This window comes from Hemicordylus capensis, chromosome 1, assembly GCF_027244095.1.
Source record: "Hemicordylus capensis ecotype Gifberg chromosome 1, rHemCap1.1.pri, whole genome shotgun sequence".
Lineage (NCBI taxonomy): Eukaryota > Metazoa > Chordata > Lepidosauria > Squamata > Cordylidae > Hemicordylus > Hemicordylus capensis.
Genome location: NC_069657.1, coordinates 344,587,823 through 344,612,997, shown reverse-complemented (window position 1 = coordinate 344,612,997; position 25,175 = coordinate 344,587,823). Strand labels below are relative to the sequence as shown.

Here is a 25,175-nt window from a genome sequence, read left to right as displayed (position 1 = left end):
ATATCCCACTCTTCCTCCAAGGAGCCCAGAGCTACATACTTAAGTTTCTCTTTCACAACAACCCTGTGAAGTAGGTTAGGCCCACCATAGCCTAAGATGCTAGTATGGAATATTCAGCCCCGAACTCTTCCCATTAGCTACCTAATGGCGCAGCAGGGAAGCAACCTGCCTAGAGAGCAGGAGGCTGTTGGTTCAAATCCACACTGGTTTCCCAGAATATGGGAAACACCTGTTTTGGGCAGCAGTGATATAGGAAGGTGCCGAAAGATATCATCTCATACTGCATGGGAGAAGGCAATGGTAAACCACTCCTGTATTCCACCAAGAAAACAACATGGCTCTGTGGTTGCCAGGAGTCGACACCGACTCGACGGCATGACCAACAACACACAACTCTTCCCAAGCCTAGGTCATGGTGTGTTTTTATAAATGCATTTCAGTTTGCTAGAACAAGTCCATTGTCTACATGGAGCGTAAAAGAGACACAACAAATGAATTCAAAGTAAATTGGAAAACACTTGGTTTGCCATCCAGAAAATTGAGCCCTTCAAAGTAATGATGTCTGGGGGAAAAAAGAAATGAGATTAAATTAGGCAAGTGAAATATATCCTAAATTAGATGAAAGGGCAAACAATTTTTAAAATCCCACAGTTGTAATTTTTATAATAAATACATGCTTTGCCCCTTTTTTCTCATTTATTTTAGGTGAAGCGTATCTCTTGTGGAGGAAAAATTGAATGATAAAAATTACCCTTGCCCACTCAAGTCTAAAAGCAAAGGACTTTTCTTCTAGTTATTACCACAGAGAATTGAGAGCCAGGATTTGGCTAGGTTCTAATGTAATCTCCATTAATAACAATAAAAAGTAGATAATTTCCAGTCCTTTGATGCTTTGAGAACTTGCATCCTGCAGTGATGTGATCTGCACTTTGCAGGAATTAATTCATGAAGCCTCGTAACACAGCTGTGAAGCCGAGTGACAATGAGCTCATTATACAAATAACTTTGTTATCCTGCATTTCAGGGACATACTTGTTAATGGATAGCTGGCCTTGTTCAGCCAATTCTAGAGGCTGAGGCTTCGTGTCCTTTAAAGAAAGCTTGGTCATGGAGGGGTCCTCCCCCAGCACACATACATCTGTCACTCATGCTCATGGTTCTAAATGGGATCTGACAAGTCTAGCAAACGTTCATGAAGGGCATGTAGTAAATCATTCTTTATAGTGGGGGAACAACTTGGATGAACACTGACATCAGTAGCATTTAAAAACAAAACAAAAAGACCTTTTCCCTCAATGATTTTGGTCATAGAATTGCTAGCCCGTCAGAAAAATCAAAACCACCTGGCCATTTTGTTTGTTTTGGGGCTAGTTGCCAGAAAAGCAGAGGGCAAGGTTGCAGTTTTTTTTAGCTGTCCAGCTTAAGTAAATGGATACTTTTGTTGTGGACCCTCCAGACCCACACTGGACTCTTCCTCCAGGTCCCAGCCTGGTACCTGAATATTGGATATCAAGAATTTGGCAACCCTACACAGGGGACATACATGGGGTTTATTTCATTTGATAAGACTTTATAATCTAATATTAGTAGCAGTAGCAGCCGACTATAAACACTGAGAGTAGACTACTGCCATAGTTAATACTGTGTATCAGCATAGTGAGTAAACAGTTTTCCCCCCTCCCTGGCATTTACTCATCCCATCAAGATTGGAAAGTCAATTAATAGCCATCTTTTAGTAGAAGAAACTGAAGGGTTCCCCCCACTTACTTCTGACCATACTGGATCCCCAGTTATTGTGTATCAAGATTCCCAATATGGCTGATTTCATCTTTCAGGGAGATTGTTGGAGCTAGCCTAGTTGGTATCATTAGTACCTCACTGAGGGATGGCAGGATGCCACCTTGTTTGAAGTATGCCATGCTTAGACCTCTTCTTAAGAAGCCTGCTCTGGATCCCTTGGTGATGGATAATTATAGGCCAGTCTCCAACCTTCCATGGATGGGTAAGATGATTGAGAAGGGTGGTGGCTCACCAGCTCCAAGCAGTCTTGGAGGAAAGTGATTATGACAGGGTAACACCTCTCCTACAGTCAGTGCACTGGTTGCCTATTCGCTTCCAAGCTCAATTTAAGGTCCTGGTTCTGACCTTCAGAGCCTCGCGGGGCCTGGCGCCTGTCTACCTACAGACCTGCATCTCCCATCCAGTTATATCCCGCCCGGTTAGATCATTTCAGATGGCCCTTCTGTCGGTCCCTGATTTCCGAGATGTTCGGGGCTCTAGGACCCGTGAAAGGGCCTTTTCGGTTGCTGCCCCACTCCTTTGGAACTCTCTGCCCCTACAGATCCGGCTAGCCCCTTCCTTACCGATCTTCAAATCGCTATTGAAGACTTTTCTTTTTCGCCAGGCTTTTGCCCTGTAGTTTATTTTTCTGTTCTTTGGTACTTATTTTAGTTTTTAATTTAGAATGTAATTTTTAATGTTGCCTGTTTGCATCTTGTTGTGCACCTCCCGGAGTCTTCGGAGTGGGTGGTATATTAAATGTCTCAAATAAACAAACAAACAAATAAATAAATTATCTAGACCCATTTCAAACTGGCTTTAGGGCGGGCTATGGGATTGAGATGGCTTCGGTCAGCTTGATAGATGACTTTCACCAGGGAATTGACAGAGGGAGTGTGATCTTCTGGTTCTTTTGGATCTCTCAGCAGCATTCAATACCATTGACTGTGGTATTCTTCTGGATTGCCTGAGGGATTTGGGGATAAGAGGCACTGTTTTACAGTGGTTCCACTCCTATGTCTTGGGTAGATTTCAGATGGTGGTGCTTGATGACAGTTGCTCTTCAAAACGGGAGCTTCAATATGGAGTCCCTCAAGGCTTCATTCTGTCACCAATGCTTTTTAACATCTACATGAAACCTCTGGGTGAGGTCATCAGGGAATTTGGTGCTGGGTGTTATCAGTATGCTGATGGCACCCAAATCTATTTCTTCTTGTCATCAACATCAGGAAATGGTGTTAGGCGCTTAAACAGGCTGGATGAGGGATAATAAACTGAAGCTGAATCCAAGCAAGATGGAGATGCTCATTGTTGGGGGTTGTAAGTTGCAAGATGTGGTAGAACCTCCTGGTCTGGATGAAGTTAGAATCCCCCAGAAAGAACAGGTTCGTAGTCTGGGAGTGCTCTTAGACCCAGGTCTCACCGTGGTGCCTCAGGTTGAGGCTGTGACCAGGAGTGCTTTTTACTAGCTGTGATTGATTCAACAACTGTGCCTGTTTATTGAGGAGAATGATGAGAAAACAGTGATACACAAGCTCCAGGTTGGACTACTGCAATGTGCTCTATGTAGGGCTGCCTTTGTATGTAGTTCGGAAATTTCAGTTAGTTCCAAATGTGGCAGCCAGATTGGTCTCTGGGGTAACCCAGAGGGACTGCTTATGCCTGTTCTTAAACAGTTGCACGGGCTGCCAGTATGTTTCTGGGCAAAGTACAAGGTGTGTATTTATTTATTTATTTATTTATTTATTTACTCTGGGCAGTGTACAGAATTTAAACTATTTTAAAGTCACAAAATTAAAATACATGACAATAAAAACAGTGGAGTAAAATAATTATTAAAACAAGTTTTAAAAATTATTAAAATTAATTCTAATTAAGAGCCTGAGAAAAGAGGAGAATCTTGAGGTTCTTCCTGAAAACAAACAGAGAAGAAGATGCTCTTATTTTAGCAGGGATCATATTCCAAAGCCACATGGCGGCCACAGAGAAAGTCTCGTCCTAGGTCGTCCCCAAACGAGCCGGTGGCAACCGTAATCAGTCCTCTCCAGAAGATTGTAACAGGTGGCAGGGAGAATGACAAAGGAGGCGCTCTCTCAAATAGCCTAGATTCAAGCCATTAGTGGCTTTATAGGTAATAAACAGCACTTTGTATTTCACCCAGAAACTTACTGGCAGTCAGTGCAGTTCTTTTAGAACTGGTGTTATGTGGTCCCTTTGTGTTGTCCCAGAGACCAGTCTGGCTACCGCAGACTGGTCTCTCGGTTATTACCTTTAGAGCCCTGAATGGCTTAGGTTCAGGTTACCTGAGAGAGTGCCTTTCTACAAGATTCCCACCACTCATTAAGAGAATCAGGAGGGGTCTGTCTTCGGGTGCCCCTGGTTCATCTGGTGGCGACCTGGGATTGGGCCTTCTCGGCTGTTGCCCCGGGTTGTGGAATGCGCTCACCATGAATATAAGAGGATTGTCTTCCTTGGAGGCGTTCAGGAGAGCTTAAAGACCCATCTTTTTAGCCTGGCTTTTAGTGATATCTAGTCTTAATTTTAATGAGTTTTAATCTGTTTTACATTTTTTTAAAAAATTGTTGTGTTATGTGTGTTTTACTTTAATGTAAACCGCCCTGATCCACTTTAGGAAGGGTGGTGTATCAATTGAATAAATAAATAAGAACAAATCCTTGCCCACACTGCAAAACATGCCACCCTGCTCTGGGACAATCAGGTGGCCAGGAGTGCCTCTGCTTAGCTTTGGCTAAGGGTGCACCAGCTGCATCCTGTCCTTGAGAAATCTGGCACATTGCCCATGCTTTGGTCACATCTTGGTTGGATTATTGCAATTTATTACACGTCGACTATCCTTGTAAAGCATCAGAAACTACAGCTGACGATGGCTACCTGTAGTGATCATAGTACTCCATTCTCAACAAGCAGATGCCCTGGCTTGCCTCTGGGGCCAGTTCAGGGTGCTGTTTGTTCTCTTATCCCTAAATAATTCCACCTCTCATTGCTCTCCAATGAATCTAGTTGCCTTTCCAAATCTACCATCTATTTGTGTGCCTATGGCTGCTGATTAACAATTGTCATGTGCATGACATAGGGCCTTTTTTGTGGTTGCCTGTGGAGCTGAGAAGTGTTCTGCTTCCTTGCTCTTGGTCTTCTGCGGTTTTGGGGCATTGGGGGCCTGGGTTTGCAGCTGCCAATTTTTCTACTGAAACTGATTTTACTGGCTGCTATTTCTTCTTCTTTTGTTCTACGTTATATTCGTTAATTCGATTTTTAATATTACATTGTACATGGCCTTGGCGTTCCAGAACAAAAGGCAATTAAAAACATAAAGAGTTAACAAACATGACTACATTGCAGTGCACTGGCAGCAGGGCTTGATCGGACAGCTGCTACTTTTCCTTTTCCCCCTTTTTAAATAGGCCTGCAGCCCGGCATGCAGAAATGTAGGCGGCTTTTATACCACTTACCTTCATGCCGGGAAACAGCTGACCTTATATGTGTCGGGCTGCTATTAAAGCCACAGGAGCAGTAAAATGTGGCTAGGCCTGATGCAAAGAGTGGGCGTCGAAATGACATGTTGAGGTGTCCTCTCCTCAGGGATACACATTGAAAAGTCATGGAGCTAGAGTAGGCAAAGGTTTCAGGCAGCTGGTCCATGATTAAAAATCCAAAAGGAACCGTACATAGGAAGCTGCCTTATACCAAACCAGACCACTGGTCCATCTAGCTCAGCATTGTCTGCACGGACTGGCAGCAGCTTCTCCAGGGTTACAGGCAGGAGTCTTTTCCAGCCCTGCTTGGAGATGCCAAGGTTGAACCTGGGACCTTCTGCATGCAAAGCAGATACTCTGCCACTGAGCGATAGCCCCATCAAATCTTTTCCTTGGATGTTAAGCAAAACAACTAAAAGAAGGGTGAGGGAGACAAAAGGGTATTATTAGGCATGGTGAAAAATCAGGCAGCGATAGTGAATGTGGGAGGAGTTACCCAGACTTATTTGGGGTGGTCTGTTTGGGTGCAAAAAGACCTCGTTGCACCCAAAACTAAAAGGACAGGGAAACATGATTGCTTTATCTTGGAAAATAAAAATGCCAGGAGTGACTTAGTTTTGTCTCTAGCACTAATCGGAACAAGTGGGTCACAAGAGAGCAGAAGTAACGAAAAATGTAGTAGTCCTTAAACTACCAAAGCTGGAAATGAATGTTAGGAGGTGCACAAGGAATCAAAGCACCGGAAGCCAAACTAGGTAGTGTTACTGGGTTAAACAGAGATCTGGAGAACTAGGTACTGTTACTGGGTTAAACAGAGCTCTGGAGAACTTCCTCCTGACTCACTGAGTTTGCTTGAACAATTTGCAATCTTTCATTCTCAGCCCTAACCCTCTTAGCAGCCATAGTTAATAGGGTTGCTGTGAGGCTAAACAAGATAGATGATGTAAAGAAAATGGTGCATTTAAAATTCTTTGTTCTGTAAATAAATGTGTTGAGTGTGTGTGGAACTGATGGCATATTGGGGCATATACTTGCCAGATTTAGGACAAGATTTTCAAGGGCTGATTTAGTCATAGCTAAAGAACTTGAAAATATGCTTGGTTGATTTAGTATGCTATAAAACTAAATTGCCAAGGAGATTTCTATATGAAAATGCTAATTAGCTATTATATTGTCCATCCTGTAAAATCAAATGTCAGACATTCCATAAATTACTAGAGTGTAATTCTGAATCAAACTTTAATGTCCTTTTTAATAAATAAAATAAAAATGAGATGCTGTATAACTCACCTTGATGTGAAAGAATTTGTTTTAATGCCAAGCTTGTCCACAAGTGTTGAGTCTTTCAGATTCAGCTGTTAGAACTGTTGTACCCACTTTGTTCATCTGTGACTCAAATCAATATGTACAACAATCAGCACAATAGAAGAGAGAGTAAAGTAAGTTTTGTGATAATTATCTGGTATTGGGTGAATTTCTCATCTTGACTCATAATCATCAACTGGCTGTAAAATCCAGGGTGTTGTCTACCTTTGGACTTGTTGATGTATAGTTATTACCATCACATACTGTGCAAAGCAGTGTCCACATTTTGAGCATGCTGCTGTGGAGCTATACAAAGCACGCCCACGCTGTTGTGGAGGCAGCCTGTTCTGGTCCTACTAAATATTGCACAATGAAATGAAATCACAACTGTAACTGTGCAACACAGTAGGAACAGCCCTCCTTTACAGCAGTGCAGACAGAGCAAACAATTAGAGTAAAACTGCAGTCATTTTTGCACAGTGGAAAGGGTTAGGGTCATGGTTGGGGTAACAAAGTACAAATCGTTGGAGTACTCTATGGAGTACTCTTTGTGGGACATTCCTGCCAATTTTTCATTTCTGTTCCTCTGACAACATTGATGAAATTTTATAGAATATTTTGTGTTTTTAAAACTCCATTGCAAATTTGGCTGCTGGTCAGGACAATAAACACATGACAACACACTGAAAACTGAAAGTGTTACAATGCTATCACCTATTTTCCATCTCTAGAGGTATATAAAGGTAAAGTGTGCCGCCAAGACGATTTCGACTCCTGGCACCCACAGAGCTCTGTGGTTGTCTTTGGTAGAATACAGGAGAGGTTTACCATTGCCTCTCTGGCGCAGTATGAGATGATGCCTTTGAGCACCTTCCTATATCGCTGCTGCCCGATATAGGAGTTTCCCATAGTCTGGGAAATATACCAGCGGGGAATTGAACCGGCAACCTTCTGCTTGTTAGTCAAGCATTTTACCACTGCGCCACTTAAGGTGTATACCTTGTTAAAAATCACAGTGGGCACACACACACACACACCCGCCCGATTGTACTGACTAGCACAGATGGCGGATGTCCTACATGTGAACCTGTCAAATGCCAAATCAGACCATTGGCCTGTCTCGTCTAGTATTATTTATTCTGATTGGCAGTAGTTCTCTAGATTCTTAGACAGAGGTGTTTCCCCTCACCACTACCTGAACTCTTTAATGGGAGGTGATGGGGACTGAACCTGAGATCTCCTCTTTGCAAAGTATATGCTTTACCACTAAGTTATCTTTCTCTTTCATTTTAAAACTGTATGTATGTTCAGCACGCATACTTCCACACACTTGTATACACCTCCCTACTGAGGATAATACTTCATGCATCTGCTGAAGTGGACTGAAGTCCACAAAAGCTTTTTTTGCAATAAATTTGTTCTCAAAAGTGTCACAAGACTCTTTGTTGTTTGGGTCGTACAGAGAAATATGTAGAGAAGTTTCATCTCGATGTAGCCTTTCGACTTCTCTTGTGTTCCTTTCCAGAAATGGCAGTTATATTATGGAAAAGTTTACATCGAATTACTAATGGCAGATTGCTGCAACAAAGAACTTTGTCTTTTTATAACCATACCCATGGTTTTGAGGAGGAGGAAATAAAGAAAAAATTACAGCAGTTCGCTGGTGGATCTATCAACCTTTCTAAAGAACATGATGGCATTGGAATACTTACATTGAATAACCCAAAGTATATGAATGCATTCACAGGTATTAACAAAGTTAATTTGTTTGCTTCTTCTCAGTGTGTCCAATGAGAAAAACGAAAACAACAACACCTTAACACTTAACCATTAGCAAAAGAAGATCTCGCTTTTAATCACACAGGTGTTAAATAGGTAAAATAAATAAGTGTCAATTATTTTGTTTTATTTAGATGTTTATCCCGCTTTTCAGCCTGAGTTCTCAAAGCAGGTTACAATATGGATAAAATAAATATATTAGAACTTCTAGTCTAACGATCAGCATCTCTAATGAAGGGGCTGGTGGAATAGTTGCAGATGGCCACAGCTCATGGAGGAGAGGAGCCAGATGGCAGTGGGTCTCTCTAGCCAGGACAATGGAGGGAACCCAACTCTCTGATCTCTCCCTCTGCTTCAGCAAGGGAGTTCTTGCTGCAATTCTTTTCTCTTCCGATTTGCCAGTGTATCCCAGACACAGTATTTTGTTTTATCCAGTGGTTTATTTAAATTCGGAAACTGATCTGTTCCGAAGGCCTCAAGCAGCGATAATTTTAATATCTGAATGCTGCTAGACTAAGCAAACACATAGAGCTAGATCCACCCAGTATTACGTTGGTAATTGCCACACAATGCCTGCCAAAGTAAAAATGGCTTGTCCTGCTTTCATAGTGGACTTTGAGACGCCCACAAGTTTTTATCAGCTAGCATGAACATCTCTCCATCTGCTGTTAGTGTTCGTAGTTGTTACTGAAGTAACAGCTGAAGGTTAACCGTGGCTGATTGCAGAGGCAGAAAAGCTGTTTAAGACTTCATAGATCACAACTAGCACCTTAAATTATTCCACCAGCAGTCTGTAGGCAGGCAGTGGCGACCGATGCTTCCTCCCAATGGTCCCTTGTTGGCAGGAGCTGGACCACTGTGTTTTGCATCACCTGCATGTTGGGTAGATTCAAATCACCAAGAACACTGTATCCCCCATTAAATACCTCTTTGTATTAGAGTAGTAAACTAAACAATTATCAAGGAGTGGATGATGCATCAGAATCTAAGGGGAAATAGCTGTTTTTGTTAGACGGCACTCTGCAATGCCTTTCTAGTAGTAAAGAGTAGAAAGTGTAGCTCTTAATACTTTCACACTTTCATACGCAGACCAGGGCATGGTCTGCGTATGAGGGCACATGATAGAGAAACTTTGTTGAACCAAAGCAGGTTGTGGTCTGTTCAGTGCCTGGATAGGTGACTGCTTGGGAACCCCACATACTTGCCTTGAGTGTCATGATGGGGAGAAAGGGATATGAATCGGTTACACACACACACACACACACACACACACACACACACACCAACCCACCCACCCCACACCCCTCTTGGAGAGAATGCTGTACCTATGTTGTGGAAGAGAGACCCCGGATTTCTTGTTTCTGTTTTGCTTTTCCTACTCAGTCCTTTACACTGAACCTTTCCAGACAATTATTAGCATGAGTCCTTACATCATCAGTTTCCCACTATATCCAGACTATATCCAGACTATATCATTTCAACTGGGACACAGTTGATTTAACTGGAATTCTGTCTCTCTCAAAATGTGCATTTGAATTAGAGATGTTAAGTCGGATTTGTGTTTCACAGTCTTGAAAGCTCTTGTCTTCTATAGTCAGCAGCCCAAATGTGTCCCTTGCTGCTGGCAGCAGGCACAGTCCACCATGCAAGATTCAGGGACATCATCATGGCTGCATTTGGCTCGCCTCAGTCCTCCCCGCCCCTTTGCTCTCAACCTTTCAGTGATGTTTTGCTGCATGTGTGTAGTAAGCTGCTTTTGTTTTAAAGGTACTGATTTCATTTTCTCCCTTTTTCTTCTACCCTAGTAGCATGTTTTATTGTAAAGCTGCACACTGAAGATGTCCCTTTGCTGTTCCTCTTGCTAATGGCAGGTACGATGATGATAGAACTACAAGAAAGAGTTGCTGAGCTGGAAAGCTGGAAGGATGGGAAAGGGCTTATTGTTTGTGGTGCAGAAAATACATTTTGTTCTGGATCTGATTTGAATGCGGTCAGGGCACTGTCCAGCCCACAGGTAAGTGATGGCAGATATTGACTTTCCATGAAAAGATACACTTCTTAATGTTCTAAAATATTTTGTCCTGAAGGAAGAAGAATCTAAAAAACTCTGAACTGCCAACCCTCCCTTTACTCTTCCACAGTTATTTATTTCATGTCTGGGTGTTGAACATGCGTTTCAGAAAAGAATGAGAAATTACAAAGCTGTTGGTGATGTTTTTTGACTTATTACCCAGAATCCCAAGTTGCATATTCTTTCTGTGTATTCCTCTCTCTATATATTTATCTAAGGCATACCCATCGCTAATCCCATGTGTGGCAGCTCTTGTGAGAGTTTGCGAGCGAGCAGCCGGCAGGGGGACAGGCTTGCAGGCAAGTGGGGTGGGGGGGAGAAAACAGCAGTGGGGGGAAGAAAACGGCAGCGGACGGAGGTGGGGCTGAGAACAGAGGGAAAACTGAGAGGGAGGGGGGAAGTAGGGGGGAGAACTAGAGGCTCAGATGCTCTGCACCCGACCCAACTAGTTTCTTTTAAAAACTTCCGTCCCTAGAACTGTTCAGAGGAGTAAGACTCTATGCACATAAGACAATGAGAACGAATAGTTTCTCAAACCATTAAAGGATTATCTTCAAATGCAATTCAGTTAATGAGAAAGAAATCAAACTGGAAGAAGGCTCATGTTGAAAGAAAGCAATTTTTTCGAAGGCTGCAATCCTTGGCACGCTTGGGAATAAATCCTGTTCTGGAATAATTTACAAGTAAAGCTACGTAGGATCAGGCAGGAATTCCCAGTATTGAACCATATTGGCACACACATAGCTCAGGAGATTTTGTGCAAGTATTCAGTCCAAGTCTTTTGGCTGAGATTTGCAGAGTAAATGTGGAAACAGGATTTTAAGAAAAGGGCTTGGGTGCATAATCAGCTGTCTTGCATCCCTTTAAGAGTAGATGATGCTGCTGCAACTTAACAGTGGTTTTCTAGCCAGTCTTGAAAAGCACTTTCACTTCCCTGACATCACTTAGGTTTACGCTGAGGATGGTTTTGTTCATTCTCATGGAAAGATGTTGCTCACATAGTTGACCTTCATATGTTTCTGTCCCAGCTTTGTAAGTCTAATTCACTGCACTACTTGGCTTGAATCGTGAACTTGTGCAATTACTGATTTCCAAATTTGGTTCAATAAATTGGAATTCCTGTGGCAGTTCATGTATTTAATTTTCCTCACGAAGACAGGAATGGACAAGTTTGACAGTTAAAGTAATTAGAACAAAGCCTTGCCTCAGCAACAGATTCATCCTGGCAATTTAAAAAAAAAATCAATTGTCTAAAAATCATGTGTCAAACTTCCCAAATCACACAGGCAGCTTTTAAAAATCATGGGCATGATCTAGCCGACATAAGAACTTCTTAGTCCCATTGATTACAATGTGAGTTAAGAATGTGCTTAAATTTCTCCCTTTGAAATTATTTGGACTTAAGTGTGCTTACCTTTGGAATAATCATTCCCTGTATTTTAATTACAGTGATGTGCTTCTTCTTTTTTGCTTCCAGATTTCTGACTCTTAGGAAACAGATATATAAATGATGAAAAGTACAGGTGGGGTCTGACCTCGCATCCTTGAGGATGTGTCTTTGGACTGCATCTTGCCTTTTTGTATTATGAAATGAGCAGTGTTAATTCATTTCAGTTGGATCTCTCTTTGAATGGGAGACCACATGTGAGCACTGTAAGATATTCCCCTTAGGGGATGGGGCCACTCTGGGAAGAGCACCTGCATGCTTGCGTGCAGAAGGTTCCAAGTTCCCTTCCTGGCATCTCCAAGATTGGGCTGAGAGATACTCCTGCCTGCAACCTTGGAGAAGCTGCTGCCAGTCTGTGTAGACAATACTGAGCTGGATGGACCAATGCCTTGACTTCGTAGAAGACAGCTTCCTAAATTCCTATGATGCTCCTTGCAGCACATGTTAGTGATAATATTGCTTGTTGAAGAATCCCGAACAAATTCTCTTGTCATTGTAATAGTTCAGAACAAATAAGAAAATGCTATTTCAACTTAGTAGGAACAATTTGCTTTCTAAATATGCCAAGAAGGCTTATTTTATTTAAGCATCATTTGGCATAACGCATGCTGGCATATCACAGATATGACATCCATCATATTGGCATATTGGTGCCTCAGCAGGCTGTTTTGAACTGGCTCCAAATAACCCCCATTGAATTTTGTTTAAGGGAGAAGGAAGGGGTAATTGCAATAGTTATATTGCAACCAGTGAAAAGTATGAGTAGGTCTCTCATCTGATGAACTGAATCTGTTTGGCATGTCGGGCTGCTGTGATGTTCCAAATGCAAAGGAATTTTAACAGCGTGATTAGATGCAGCTAGCACAATTAGGTAATCCAAGATATTAGGCAGCATTTGGACCATGGCTGGTGAGAGCTGCTTCCATTAATGGAAGGACCCATGATTTCCATGACTTCCAGTAATGGAAGTTAAGCATTTGTTTCCATGGGAAATTGAGGCATGTGTTTCATTTGTGTTGAATTGTGGTCATGTTCACAGAAGAAAATTGTACTGCACAGCTATGCCATGCTGTGATCTCTTGAACCTAGACATAAGTTACCTGAGAGGTTAAAATGCTTTCCCTTCACAATGGGAAATATACTGCCATTAGGGATCATTGGCACTTGCCAATTTGGCAAGTACAAATGCAAAAAAACCCAAAACACTTGTCGACTTTTCCATGGTAATGCTCTTTAACTTCCTATGTATTATATAAATGAAGGGAGATATGACTCTTCATGTTTTAATGTGGCTTTGTTTGGGAGGTAAATGCAGAAATCAGTTTATTAATCCATAGCTTGGGTTTTTCCTGCCTGCCCTCCTCCCAAATTTCTGTTGTATTCTAAATACTACTTTTTGAAAGCTGGGGGGGAATCCCCTTTTTGTTCTGTGAAAAAACCCACACAGTTTGATATGTAAGTTAACTTGGCAAGTAAATGTGGAGGAGGACAGAGAGATTGATTTCCATGTACTTGTGATGTCAAGATTTACTTGATAGTAACTTTTAAACCCCACATAAACTTCAGTTTCATACAAAGGTAAAAGCTGGTCCGGTTTTTCCAAAAACAGAAGAGCACAATATCTGGGCAAGTTGTATGGGAATTGTATCCTTTCCAAACTTCCATTGAAAGCAAGAGGGCTTGCACAAAATATTCCAGGTAGACTATTCCTATTGACACTCTTGTTCTTCGGGATGATTTAACCTGATTTTTTGTATTTTATTTCTAGGATGGGATGAACATGTGTATGTTCATGCAAAACACCTTAACCAGACTTATGAGGTAATGTATTGTGTTTTCTCTTTTAAAATTTACTAGATAGAACTGAAGTTCTACCAACATTTTCAGAAGTGGCATCTATTGAATAGCATACAGATGAACCCCGTTGTCTGTGGGGGTTCCATTCCCACAGATTACAGTGGGTAACAAAACCACAGATAACGGGGCATTGGGTCAATGGGGATGGGGGGTTAGGTTCCTGGAGGTTGGGAAACTGTGGTAAAAACAAGTGAAGTGCCCTGCCTTGCTCTGCAGGCCTCCAGCTATCTAGCAGTGTCCTCCAGAAGTCCAAATTCTTCCATTATTCCATGATTTTTTGTTGGGGAAATGGGAATTTTAAAACTAAGAGCCACAAAATGGCTTCCTTTTACAAAACTCTGAGTTCATTTCCGGCCATCTCTAAACTGCGGATATGTGGAAATTGACCATTTGTCTCCCATATGTGCCGAAGGCAGGTGTCAGTGACCCGGCCACAGATATGCGAAACCGTGGATATCAGATCCGCGGATAACGAGATTTGCCTGTATTGTAAGTCTGGAAAAGTTTGTTAACTGAACTCTTGGTTTCTTTCATAAGAAGCCCTGTTGGATCAGGCCCAAGGCCTGTCTAGTCCAGCATCCTGTTACACACAGTGGCCCACCAGATGCCCCTGAGAAGCCCACAGGCAAGAGGTGAGGGCATGCCCTCTCTCTTTCTGTTGCTCCCCTGCAACTGATATTTAGAGGCATCTTGCATCTGAGGCTGGAGGTGACACAAAGGTGTTAATTTGGTATTTGGAACCATGGTGCAGGTTTTCAACACACACACACACATACCCTTAGGAGGAAAAATCCCAAACTCTGCTTTCTCAGGTTAAAGGAAGTGTTGAAGTATTTTGAAAATGCATTTATCCCCTTCTTTCCTTGCCACCCTGCCCCCACCCCCAATAGAGGCCAGTCATCTTTTAAAAGTTGGCAAGCAGTGTCTCCACAACCTACATAGGTACATGGAAGGAACATGTGCAGGGGAGGAGAATGTTAGTTTAATCTACCATCTGTTGTGTTTTTTCTCCCACAAGTAAGGCTTCGTTTCAATAGTATCTTAGTAATCAGGAGACTGTATTACATGTTAGTGATCTCTCTGGCCTCTGCTTTTATGAGGTTTTTAAATGTCTTATCTGAGCACTGGGACTTGAGTGAAATTTTTGTACTACTCTGACCTTTATTCAGATTCTCCATTGTTGGGAGCGTTTTTGAAAAGCCTGTAGATTTACTGCACTGACGTAGAGGCATAGAAAGCGTAATAGCTGTCCAAGGTCACATAAGAATAATGTGACTGAGCATGAGAGTGAAGACAGGGCTCTCTGATTGTAACAGAGGGAATAAAAAGTTATGGCGAGTTCTTAATGCCAGTAGCAAGCCACAATCTCACTTCATCTTTCTCTTCAAAAGTGTCTTTATTGTCCATCATGCACACAAGGTAATAGAAATACTTCCAGTCCTTGTGCAACTTAGGGATGGCGCTTCCCACTGAATGTAACCAGTCTGGTATTGTGGTCCGAATGCCAGCCTTACTCAAATTTCTGCACTGCAGTGAAGTTCAACCATTCTGGTGCTGTGGACTGAGTGGTTGGTGGATGCAGATGCAATGACCAGTTTCTGTATATCCTTACCTCCAATGGAAATAGGCATGCATGCTGGGATGGGAGCGGGGAGTGCACACTCCCAAGGCAGAGGGAGGTTGGACAAACGGCAGGTTCCATGCTACATCTGAACCCGCCTGGAATGTATGTTTCCTCAAGTTGAAACCCACCCTCAAAAGAGTTTACCATTAATAAAATCTTGCCTCTATATGCTGATATACAGTAATCCTCGTAAGTGCAGTTAATTGCAAGTTATTACTTCTCCTACATGCCTTGTTTTTATGTAAGGTGCAGCTGATGATTCTTAGAACATTGGTTGTGTGAGAGACTGTAAATGGTTCTTTCACCTAACAGTAGCCGGGTGGATAGTTAAAAACTAGACAGATGGGTCGGTGCCAGCCCCACACAAGTTTAAAAAATACTTCAGTGTTCTAGCTGACTCCTGATTTCCCCCCCTGCCCTCTTCATTCATTCATTCATTTGATTTCTATACCGCCCTTCCAAAAATGGCTCAGGGCAGTTTACACGGAGAAATAACAAACAAATAAGATGGAACCCTGTCCTCGAAGGGCTCACAATCTAAAAAGAAACATAAGATAGACACCTGCAACAGTCACTGGAGGTGCTGTGCTGGGGGTGGACAGGGCCAGTTACTCTCCCCCTGCTAAATAAAGAGAATCACCACGTTAAAAGGTTCTTGGCTCTTTGCCAAGTTAGCAGGGGTTGAAATCTCTTGAAATCTCTGCAGAGTGTGTGTGCACTTAATGTGTGCTGTATACTTTCTCCAGGCACTGATGACTTTGCATAATTATCCACCAGTTCCTCGACTGTTTTGTATTTTGTAATGTTTCTGATTTTCCTCCCATTTTGTTTAGGTTACCTCTAATTACGGTTGCATTAGTTCAAGGAAAAGCTCTGGGAGGAGGAGCAGAATTGACCACAGCGTGTGACTTCAGGTAGGTTAAAAGCCAAATTGAACAGACTTGGGCCATGTTTTGACATCCTTTTCATCTAGGAATTGTATCCAGGGAGAGAGAGTGGCAATGCAGTTCAGTTCAGTTCAGTTTATTGCGATCTTTGATGAAATACACAATCCAGATCAAATAAATCTACCCTGAGGGTAGATAGCAATATAAACACATACATGCATATACACGTAGAATCGGTTACATAGAAGATTGAGATAAAAAAGTATAGGATAAAATAAAATTAAAAAGCAAAAGGAGGGACGATTAAAATTGACCGTTTCTGACATACCATGAGCGAATTTTCATCGCAGCCATACAGAATTTGGCTACTGAGTGTGAAACTTAAGTGTGTTTATCAGAAAGAAAGAAATTTATATAAAATTAATCTGAATTGTCAGGGTATCTAAGAATGAGAGGAGCAATATATGTGGAACGCAGCTCATGATAGAAAGAACAATACAGAAGCACATGGCCAACCATCTCAGTATTCCCATTCCCACAAGAGAGTGGCAGTTGGGTCCTGCGCATTCCCGCCTCCATGTCTCACCTGCACTTCTTGCTGTTTTCTGTGCTATTTTATTTTATTTATTTGATTTATATACCACCTGACTCCAAAAGTTCTAGGTGGTTTACAAAAATAAATACAATAAAGACAAAATAAAACAAACTGTTAAAACATCAATGTAAAACATTCAAAGGTTACTAAAAGCCAGGCTAAAAAAAATCTCTCTTAAGGGCTCTTTTGAAGGCTGGAAAAGATGTTAAAGCATGAATGTCTATAGGGAGCGCATTCCAAGGCCAGGAGTGACTATAGAGGAGGCCTGCTCCCCAATCACCACCAAACAGTCTGGCAGCATGCGGAGATGGACCTCTCTTGAGGATCTTAATGTAATCTAAATTTATTATTTATTTATCATATTTTTATACCCCCGATATGTACATCTCTAGGCAGTGTACAAATTTAAAATACAAAGCAGAGTAAAAACAGTTAAAATTTTACAATATACAGTAAAAACAGTCTAATAAAAACAAAACTAAACAGTTTTGAATTTAAAGTAATGTGTTTTTAGAAATGTGTTTTTGTTGTGCTATTTGGTTTTAGCTAAAATTGGAAATTGGCTTGTGTGTATGTTGGTAGAAAGACAACAAATTTTATAAATAAAAGTTAATAAATGAACTGGGAGATCCTGTTTCTGTTTTGAATCTTATGCTGTCTGATCTTTATATGTACTATATGCACTTTAAATTATTTCCTCTCATGTTATAAAAAGGCTGTACCATGAGAATTCCCATGAGAAAAGAATTTGCTAACTTTCTGCTCAGTTTTAAACCTACATTTAAAACAAAACCCAACAAGCAGTGTTTTGGTGTTGTGTTTTTCTTTTTACTTGAACAGACCATTGCTGATGATGAGCATGATGATGAGTAAATGCCAGTAATCTGGAATTAAGCAACAATGAACACAGTGCTGGTCTTCCAAGCTGCTGCATTTTGTAGCACAGAACAAGGAGAGTGTATATGGTGGGGTGGAGGCAATAGTTCCACACACACACTGCCTCTTCCTTCATGGTGCTGCTGGGGATCGTTTGCTGCAGCGAGGCTCCGGCATCACAAGGCCTTTGTGAATCTTCCTGTATGTCTGTAATTAGTGAATTTAAAAACTCCTTCCTTCCTTCCCTTCCTCCCTTCCTCCCTCCCTCCCTTCCTTCCTTTTAACTTCTAGCCATTCTCCTATATGCTTGGGCAGGTAACGCACACCTAAAACATCCATGTAAAATTATCCTCCAAATAAATGATGCATATTTTTAAAAAACTCACCCTTGAAATTCCCACACCGTCTGCAATACAAAGAGCCAGCCAATCAAAAACAATCTCACAATGCTTCCTAGCTGTTCTCGAGTTTTATGCAGAGTTTCACAATTATGGGCGGAATAGCTCTTGCGGTGTATTGCTTTCTAATATTGGCATGTGAAAACATTAAGACAATACTCTTGGTCAGTTGTCAGGATAGTGATAACACGTGATCTGGAAGTTGGGTGGGAACAGGTGAGTCAAGAGTCAGTCTACACAAGCCAAAAAAGTATCCTTATTTTCTGTGGCAAAAGCACTGGACTGATAGACTATGACAAAATTCAAGAGACTACATGACTTTATCAAGCCATGTGGAGGTGTATTAAACCCTTCTAGTGTAACGTATCGGGGCATTGCTCTCTGTTGGTATTCATGTATGTTCATGATATTCATATTTTGTTAATTTTTAGCCTACTTTCCATAAGGAAAGCAAACTTATGAGATCACACAGCTTTGTGTCTGTCTGTCTGTATCTCCCTCTATCAACCTTGCAATGCCGTGACCGATTTGAACCAAATTGGGTACAGTACTAGGGACACCTCAGAGGTGTAGTTTGTGATGATGTCATCCACCCTGATTCAAGATGGTGGATACATGAACCTTTGAGAAGCAAGTGAGCTAACTTGTGAACCGCCTAACCGATTTGAACCAAATTTGGTACAATTATAGTGAGTGACACACAGAGACACCTCAGTGGTGTAGTTTGTGATGATGTTATTCACCCCGATTAAAGATGGTATTGATCAGTTAAGATTATAGTGAAAGGAAAGCAGGCAGATTAGTTCTTACTTGAACTTCTTGTTTATTGCTGATCTTGGTTTGACCAAATATTATAGCTATAGTTGTTCACATCAGCAGTTTGTGTTGGTCATTTATAGTCTAGGGCAGGGGTTCCCAGCCTTGGGTTCCCAGATATTATTGGACTGCAACTCCCATTTCTAGTGGATTTTCCTCTGACCAGCCTTCTCATTCAGCTAGCTCATGAGGAAGACTCTTATCAGCTGAGTCACAGCTCTGAGTGCTCTGAGAAGCAGACTGGTTGGTTTAAAATCTTTATATTTCAAAAGGCCAGAAAGAAAAAGAAAAAATTCTGGTAGTTTAAACTCGTTGCCACCAAGCACTCTGAAACTTTCAGAGATCTGACCATTGGGCTAGAGTGCTTTCATCCAGGGTCTCTCTGGAACTGGGTATTGGGAACATACAAAAACCTGCTCCCCAAGCATTTGCCTGCATGTGCTAATTGGCCAAGCTCTTTTTGAGGATGTGTTTGCACTAGTGGCCCCCTCTTCTCCTGGGTTAATAACCAACTCTGAGAGGCTTGTAAAAATAAAAGGAGAAAAAAAACCACCCCACCCCAGTTTATTCAGTTGCTACAGACTGGCAACTGTTGCTAAAGCCATCTGTGGCTTTACAATTGCTAAAGCCATCTGAGGCTTTAGCTTTTTAGATGCACTTAAAAATGCTTAGGCTGGTTACAAGAATGTTTCAAAGCACTCAGATCTTTCTGGGGTGGTATGTAATGGAACTTAGTTACTCAGTTATAAAGAACAGCTATTCAGGAATATGCAAAGCACACTCAGCAAAATAAATCCCTAACGCAAAGTCTGACTAAACATACTTTCCCCTACACTAGATTCCGAAGCCATAAAGCCCTGGCTTCATTTCCCTTGAAAACTCGTCAGTTCCTGATAAGATCAAGCCTCCTGCAAATCTCATCCTGAGAGATTGTCCTGCAGCATTCACCATGTGGGTGCAGACTCCATGCTGGGCTGTACTCTCCACTTCCTCCTCCTTCCTCCCAGCAGCCCTCCTGTCCCAACCACCTGGTGGGCTGATTGGTCAAGACCTGGGGGTTACCAGCCTATCAGTCAAGACAGGGGTTCACTTCCTGTTAACTCTCTTGGGTCTGGTGATGCTGGGTCACCATAACATTATGACTGGGGATAATGGGACTTGTATTCCAACAGCATCTGAGGGCCCAGGGTTGGGAACCCCTGGTCTGGGGTACAGAGTGCCTCTCGTTTGGTGGTCTTTTTGTTCTTCCGAGTGTGTGTGTACATGTGAAAATGTCAGCACCCCCTATCTGAGTCCACTTAATTAGAAAGCTGACATAATATAATTTTAGCATGGAGTCCTAATCAGATATTTGACACTGAATAATCTAAAGTTAAAATTGTTCCATGCAGGAAAAATGTTTCAACTTCCTAAAAAATGTTTAAAAATAGCTTTCTTTTAGCCACGCATTCTGGATATTACTGTATAATTACAAGCACGAAGCACTATGTAATTACAGGATTGCCTGAGGTGAGAAGCTGTAGTTTGATATTCCATGTTAATTCTTCTGCTAACCAAAGACATGGTTTTAGCCTTAATGACTTAACTCCACCCAGTGCTACTAATAAAGTCTAAATTGGGGAGGGAAAACTGATGGTTGTATTACTGGGCTGGTACTCTTACCTTCCCTAGTGGCTCCATCCCATGCTGCTCTGGTAACTTAAGAATGGAGAGACCGTGTGAGAAGCACAGGTGCAGATAGGAAGAAGTTTTGGAATGTCCAAGGCTGGATCAGAGACACTATTTGGTAGGATCATATGAGAAGCACAATACTATCTGCATGTTTCTGTGTTCTTAGGTTACTGGGCAGCATGGGATGGGGGCATGGCAAACACACCACTCACACCATATACAAATGGGTATGTGGCAGAAGGCATCCTATGCATGAATTATATGGAAGTTGAGCTACAACACACTTTTATGCAAGTTGGGTTTGAATTCTACTGCTGGTCAGTATTGAGCCACCTATTTGGACCTGTGATTTGGTAGAAAGCAGGGCCCTCTGTAGTTCAGAACAGCTTGAGGGACAAAATTGTGCTGCCCTGGTATAAGGTATCTTTTACATCACACTAGAAAACAAAAGACTTGAGGGAGTTTGTTGTCTAGGTGGAAGGAGGCCTGGGTGTGTATTAGACATATTTGGAAGAGTTCCAGTGGCCCAGCCAATTTGTGTATAGTGCTTACCATTATGAAGCAGTTCAGAGCAGTACAGATGTGGTGCCTTTTTAAAAGCCTGCTGTAGAGCTTGGGGTTTGGGACGGAGTTGAAATGCTAAATGCTGGAATTGGCTAGATCTGGCCTTGTGCTGGGAATTGTTGTTGGGAGTGCCATTTGGACGAGGGGAGGCCATTCCCCTCCACTCTTCCAGGTCACTTCTTTTTACCCTATAATGCAGACAAAAGCACTCCTTTCAAACTGCAGCGACTTCCCTGCTGTTGTGGAACTAGGGTAGAGGCTGGTTCCCTTTCCTTTAACCGTGATACATAGGGACACATAACACATAGAGAATTTTCACTGCTTTGCATTTCTGGGATCATGAACTCTTGGAAGTTCACAGGAAGTAAGGATTCTTAGGACAGTTGATGTGATTACTGTTGTGGATCTGGTTCCTCACCAGTCTGAATCCCATCCCCAGCCTCCTGACCATAGTCAAGCAGCTCAAGTCCCCTTGCATGGTCAAGCAGCTCAAGTCTTCCTTGGGCAGAGCCTCTGACTAACTTGGACTCTTCAAGGTCCCTGAAGCAGACACCAACTGACCCACAGAGGGCCCTCTGCTCTGGGATTGCCCTTTGATACATCTGGGAGAGGATGTATCATGACTTCCAGCATGACTCCCACACTTTCAAGCCTGTCTCCACTCCCCCTCAGAGCTGATGTTGAGTTCTATATCTGCAAGGCACAATTGCAGATGTGTAGAATATATGAAGCCCTGTCTATGTGTGAGTGTCACCAGAAGAGAGTGGCTATTGAGATGCCTGGCTCCAACATTTTGCTTGGCTAACCACTTGCCCCTCCTTCCCCACTCTCCATTAATTTGAATCTTGTGGCTGTGATAGCCCAGTTTCTTGTGCTGCTTTATACCTCATTCCTATGAAAACTCTACAGTCATTAGTATTCCAGACCAGACCACTTGAATCACCAGTTTTATAATATTAAAGGACATCAAAGCATCTTGTCTTGTAAATATTAAAGTCTTTCTTTATTCTTTTTGAATCAAAGGCAGCATTTAGGTGAACAAGATGGGTATTTATTTGAAATGAAGTTGCCTTGATTTACAATAGCCTCCCTTTAACAAGGCAGTATATGGCCTAAATTTCACACACAGCATTTGCATATTCATGAGTTGTTCTTGAGAAATGCAAGCTGACACAAGACTGTGAGCTTGGCACAGCATGTTTGTGGGAGCAAATGACATCCCAGAAGGCACAGTACTGGCTCAGTTCTCTGAGGGTGTGCTGTGTGCATGGTGTTCAGTGGGCATTTGTTTAGTCTTCCATTGATCAGTTGATCTGTTAAAACCAGTATGGGGTGTTCAAACATCAGGTGAACAATCCAGGCATTATTAGCCACTTTCAGAACTGTTGGAGATGGAGACATCTCCAGCAGTTCTAAAAGTGGCTAATAATGCCTGGATTGTTCACCTGATGCTTGAACACCAGGTCCCTTTCTTAATATGGAAATAATAAGATTTCATATTAGAGCTGAATGGGTTTTTCCCCTCCTTCAGACTTGAAAAATTACATTATCTTCAGTCAGGTAGTTCAACTATTGTTTAAATAGTCAGTCATGTAGAAGGGTGGGTTTTATTTGTTTAACTTGGTTATATATAGGTCAAGATCCATCGTGCCTCAAAACAACATGAGTAAACTTTTGGGTACTGGTTAAACTTGCTATTTCTCCAACATGAAGGACAAAAGAACTTGTACTGTAGTGTGTTGAATTATTGTCTGTTTAACTTGGTGGCATTACTCATTTGTTAAACCAGTACAATATCTCTCTTCATATAGCAATAATGCAGAAAAATATGCGTATGTCCAGTAACTCTTTTGTAGAGACATATGACTCAGCTTATTTAGTGTATCCTCCAGCAACCTTAAAATCCATTTTAGTGCTGAAGCTTATTCCTTTGCACAGTCAAGTGTGGGTGTACATTACACAAGATATTGCTTGTTGTGTCAGAACATGCTGCTGTGCAAACGTCAGTGGGACAAGTGCAGATTGGATAAATTGCACATTTTTATTAGTTTACAGTATATGTTATCTCTTTGTAACCATATGTACCTCCCCTCTCAGGTTCTTATCAAATCTTCCCATTTTTTACTTTCTTCAGTCTAGATCTAAGAGGCAGTGCTCAGGGTTTCAATGGCTGAAGTCTGGGCAAACTCCGGAAAGGCCTTTTCAGTTGCAGCCTCACTACTGTAGAAGTCACTCCCTGATGATGTCCAGCTAAGCCCCCAAATTTTAGAAGCTTTTAGAAAGCAGACAGTCATACTCGAAGAAAGCTTACAGGAATTGTTCGGTGTGCAGTCTGTTCTTCATTGCTCATATCTTACATTTGTTTTGTGTAACTTTTTGTTTTGGTTTGTGTTTGACTTTTTTGTTGTGAGAAGTCTTAGCCTATCTTATGTGAGGAAGCATGATGTATAAACCCACCTGGGGCCACATTTTTGGTGGCTGAACACACCTTTTTGTCTCCTCCATCATCTGACAAGGGAAAATTTGCTACCAGTATGCTTGTACTCTTTCGCCCACCCACCTACCACTTATCTCCAACCTGGTTTTCCATGCTTCACCTGTAATGTAGCTTTCTTCATGTATCTGATATGCTCTTTGTAGCAAGGCTTCAAAAGCACACCACAAAATAAGGTAAATTTTGCAATGCTGAAGATGTGGAACTGGGAAGACCAGCAGCCCCTTCAAACTGTTTACTAGGGCATGCCTATTCAAGTCATTGGCTCTGTTCCAGTGAACCTGTAGAGATGTCATTAGCTTCCTTGTAATTGCACTTGCTTTTTCCTGCAACTTCAGTCTGGTGTGGTGTATTGTGCTTCCCCTCCCCCTTTCTAAGCAGACCAGTGAAAGACTATCCAGATGAGACACAACAGGAGGGAAGGTCCTGGCCACAGCAGCAATTCACCATCTTCTGTCACTTTGCAGGAGCACAGAACAATATATCCTTGTCTTCTGGCACTGTATTGTTACTGCTGGCAAAATCTTCTCCCCCCACTACTCCCTCTCTTTAAATCTCTGCAAGCTGTCTGGCTTCTTTTCTAAAGTGCCCTTCCCTTGATCTTGTCTAAATTACAAGACTGTCTTTGACCTTTTCTCACAAAAAGTGAATAGCTGCCTTTTCAGCTTCCAAATCACTATCTGGACCAATTTCAAGCTAATTTAGGACAAGTGTTAACTCATCTTTTTATGATGCTGGCTTTTGTCTCGCTACTGCAGCATACTTTTGTTCTATAGACTACACTATGTAGGATCCCCTTCCCCCACCCCCCAACCGTCCAGATACTTCTACTTACTAAACTCCACAATCATATCTCTATCCCTCCACAAATGTTTTAATGCCCCATGTCACCAAAACAGTATTCTTGCTACAGAGCGGGGGTATTTTGGCCTTTGAAGTGATGGCTCTTTGATGTATTATTTATATGTTTTCATTTCCTTTGGTTAAATACTTTGCATTTCTGATTTTTGAAGAGTAAAGGAATTCCCTAATCCAGCTCCTATTAATTAATTTCCTTCAAGTTTGCAATATCTTCCCCTCCTTTCTAATCTTCTCTTTCTCCAGGAAGCTCAAGACAACACACATGGGTTCTTTTGTTTTATTTTTACAATTATTAGATAGTCCAAGATTATGATTTTTGTTGAACAAGACTACCTAAGGCTAGTATAGACCTAACTGGATCATTTTTCTAGCCGTGGATAATAGATTGAGAAGGGGGCTACAGAATGGTGCACTCTCCTCTCCAGTAGGGATGTGCACAAACCACAGTTCAAGTACTTTTAGGGAAATGGGGCCGGGAACTTTAATCACCCTGTGCAGCCTCCAGCTGGGTTGGCATGCATCCCAATAACCCCTGGCGTGGCACCACCATGCATATGGCATCCATGCATGTGTGGGCGCCATTTGCATGGTCAGCATGGTGTTGCTGACCACGCAAATGGCACCCACGCATGCATGGATGCTATATGTACAGTGAGG

At 41.9% G+C, this 25,175-nt stretch overlaps 1 protein-coding gene across 2 annotated transcripts in view; it reads left to right on the top strand.

Annotated features, from left to right (window-relative positions):
* The window catches only part of ECHDC1 (ethylmalonyl-CoA decarboxylase 1), a 39,813-nt gene that overhangs the window by 11,716 nt on the left and 2,922 nt on the right, over positions 1-25,175 (top strand). For both annotated transcript variants that reach the window (XM_053285703.1, XM_053285711.1), the window contains 4 exons: positions 8,104-8,325; positions 10,229-10,371; positions 13,644-13,696; positions 16,190-16,270. In XM_053285703.1, the coding sequence (XP_053141678.1) occupies positions 8,104-8,325; positions 10,229-10,371; positions 13,644-13,696; positions 16,190-16,270 (499 nt within the window). The remainder of the gene's footprint in view (positions 1-8,103; positions 8,326-10,228; positions 10,372-13,643; positions 13,697-16,189; positions 16,271-25,175) is intronic.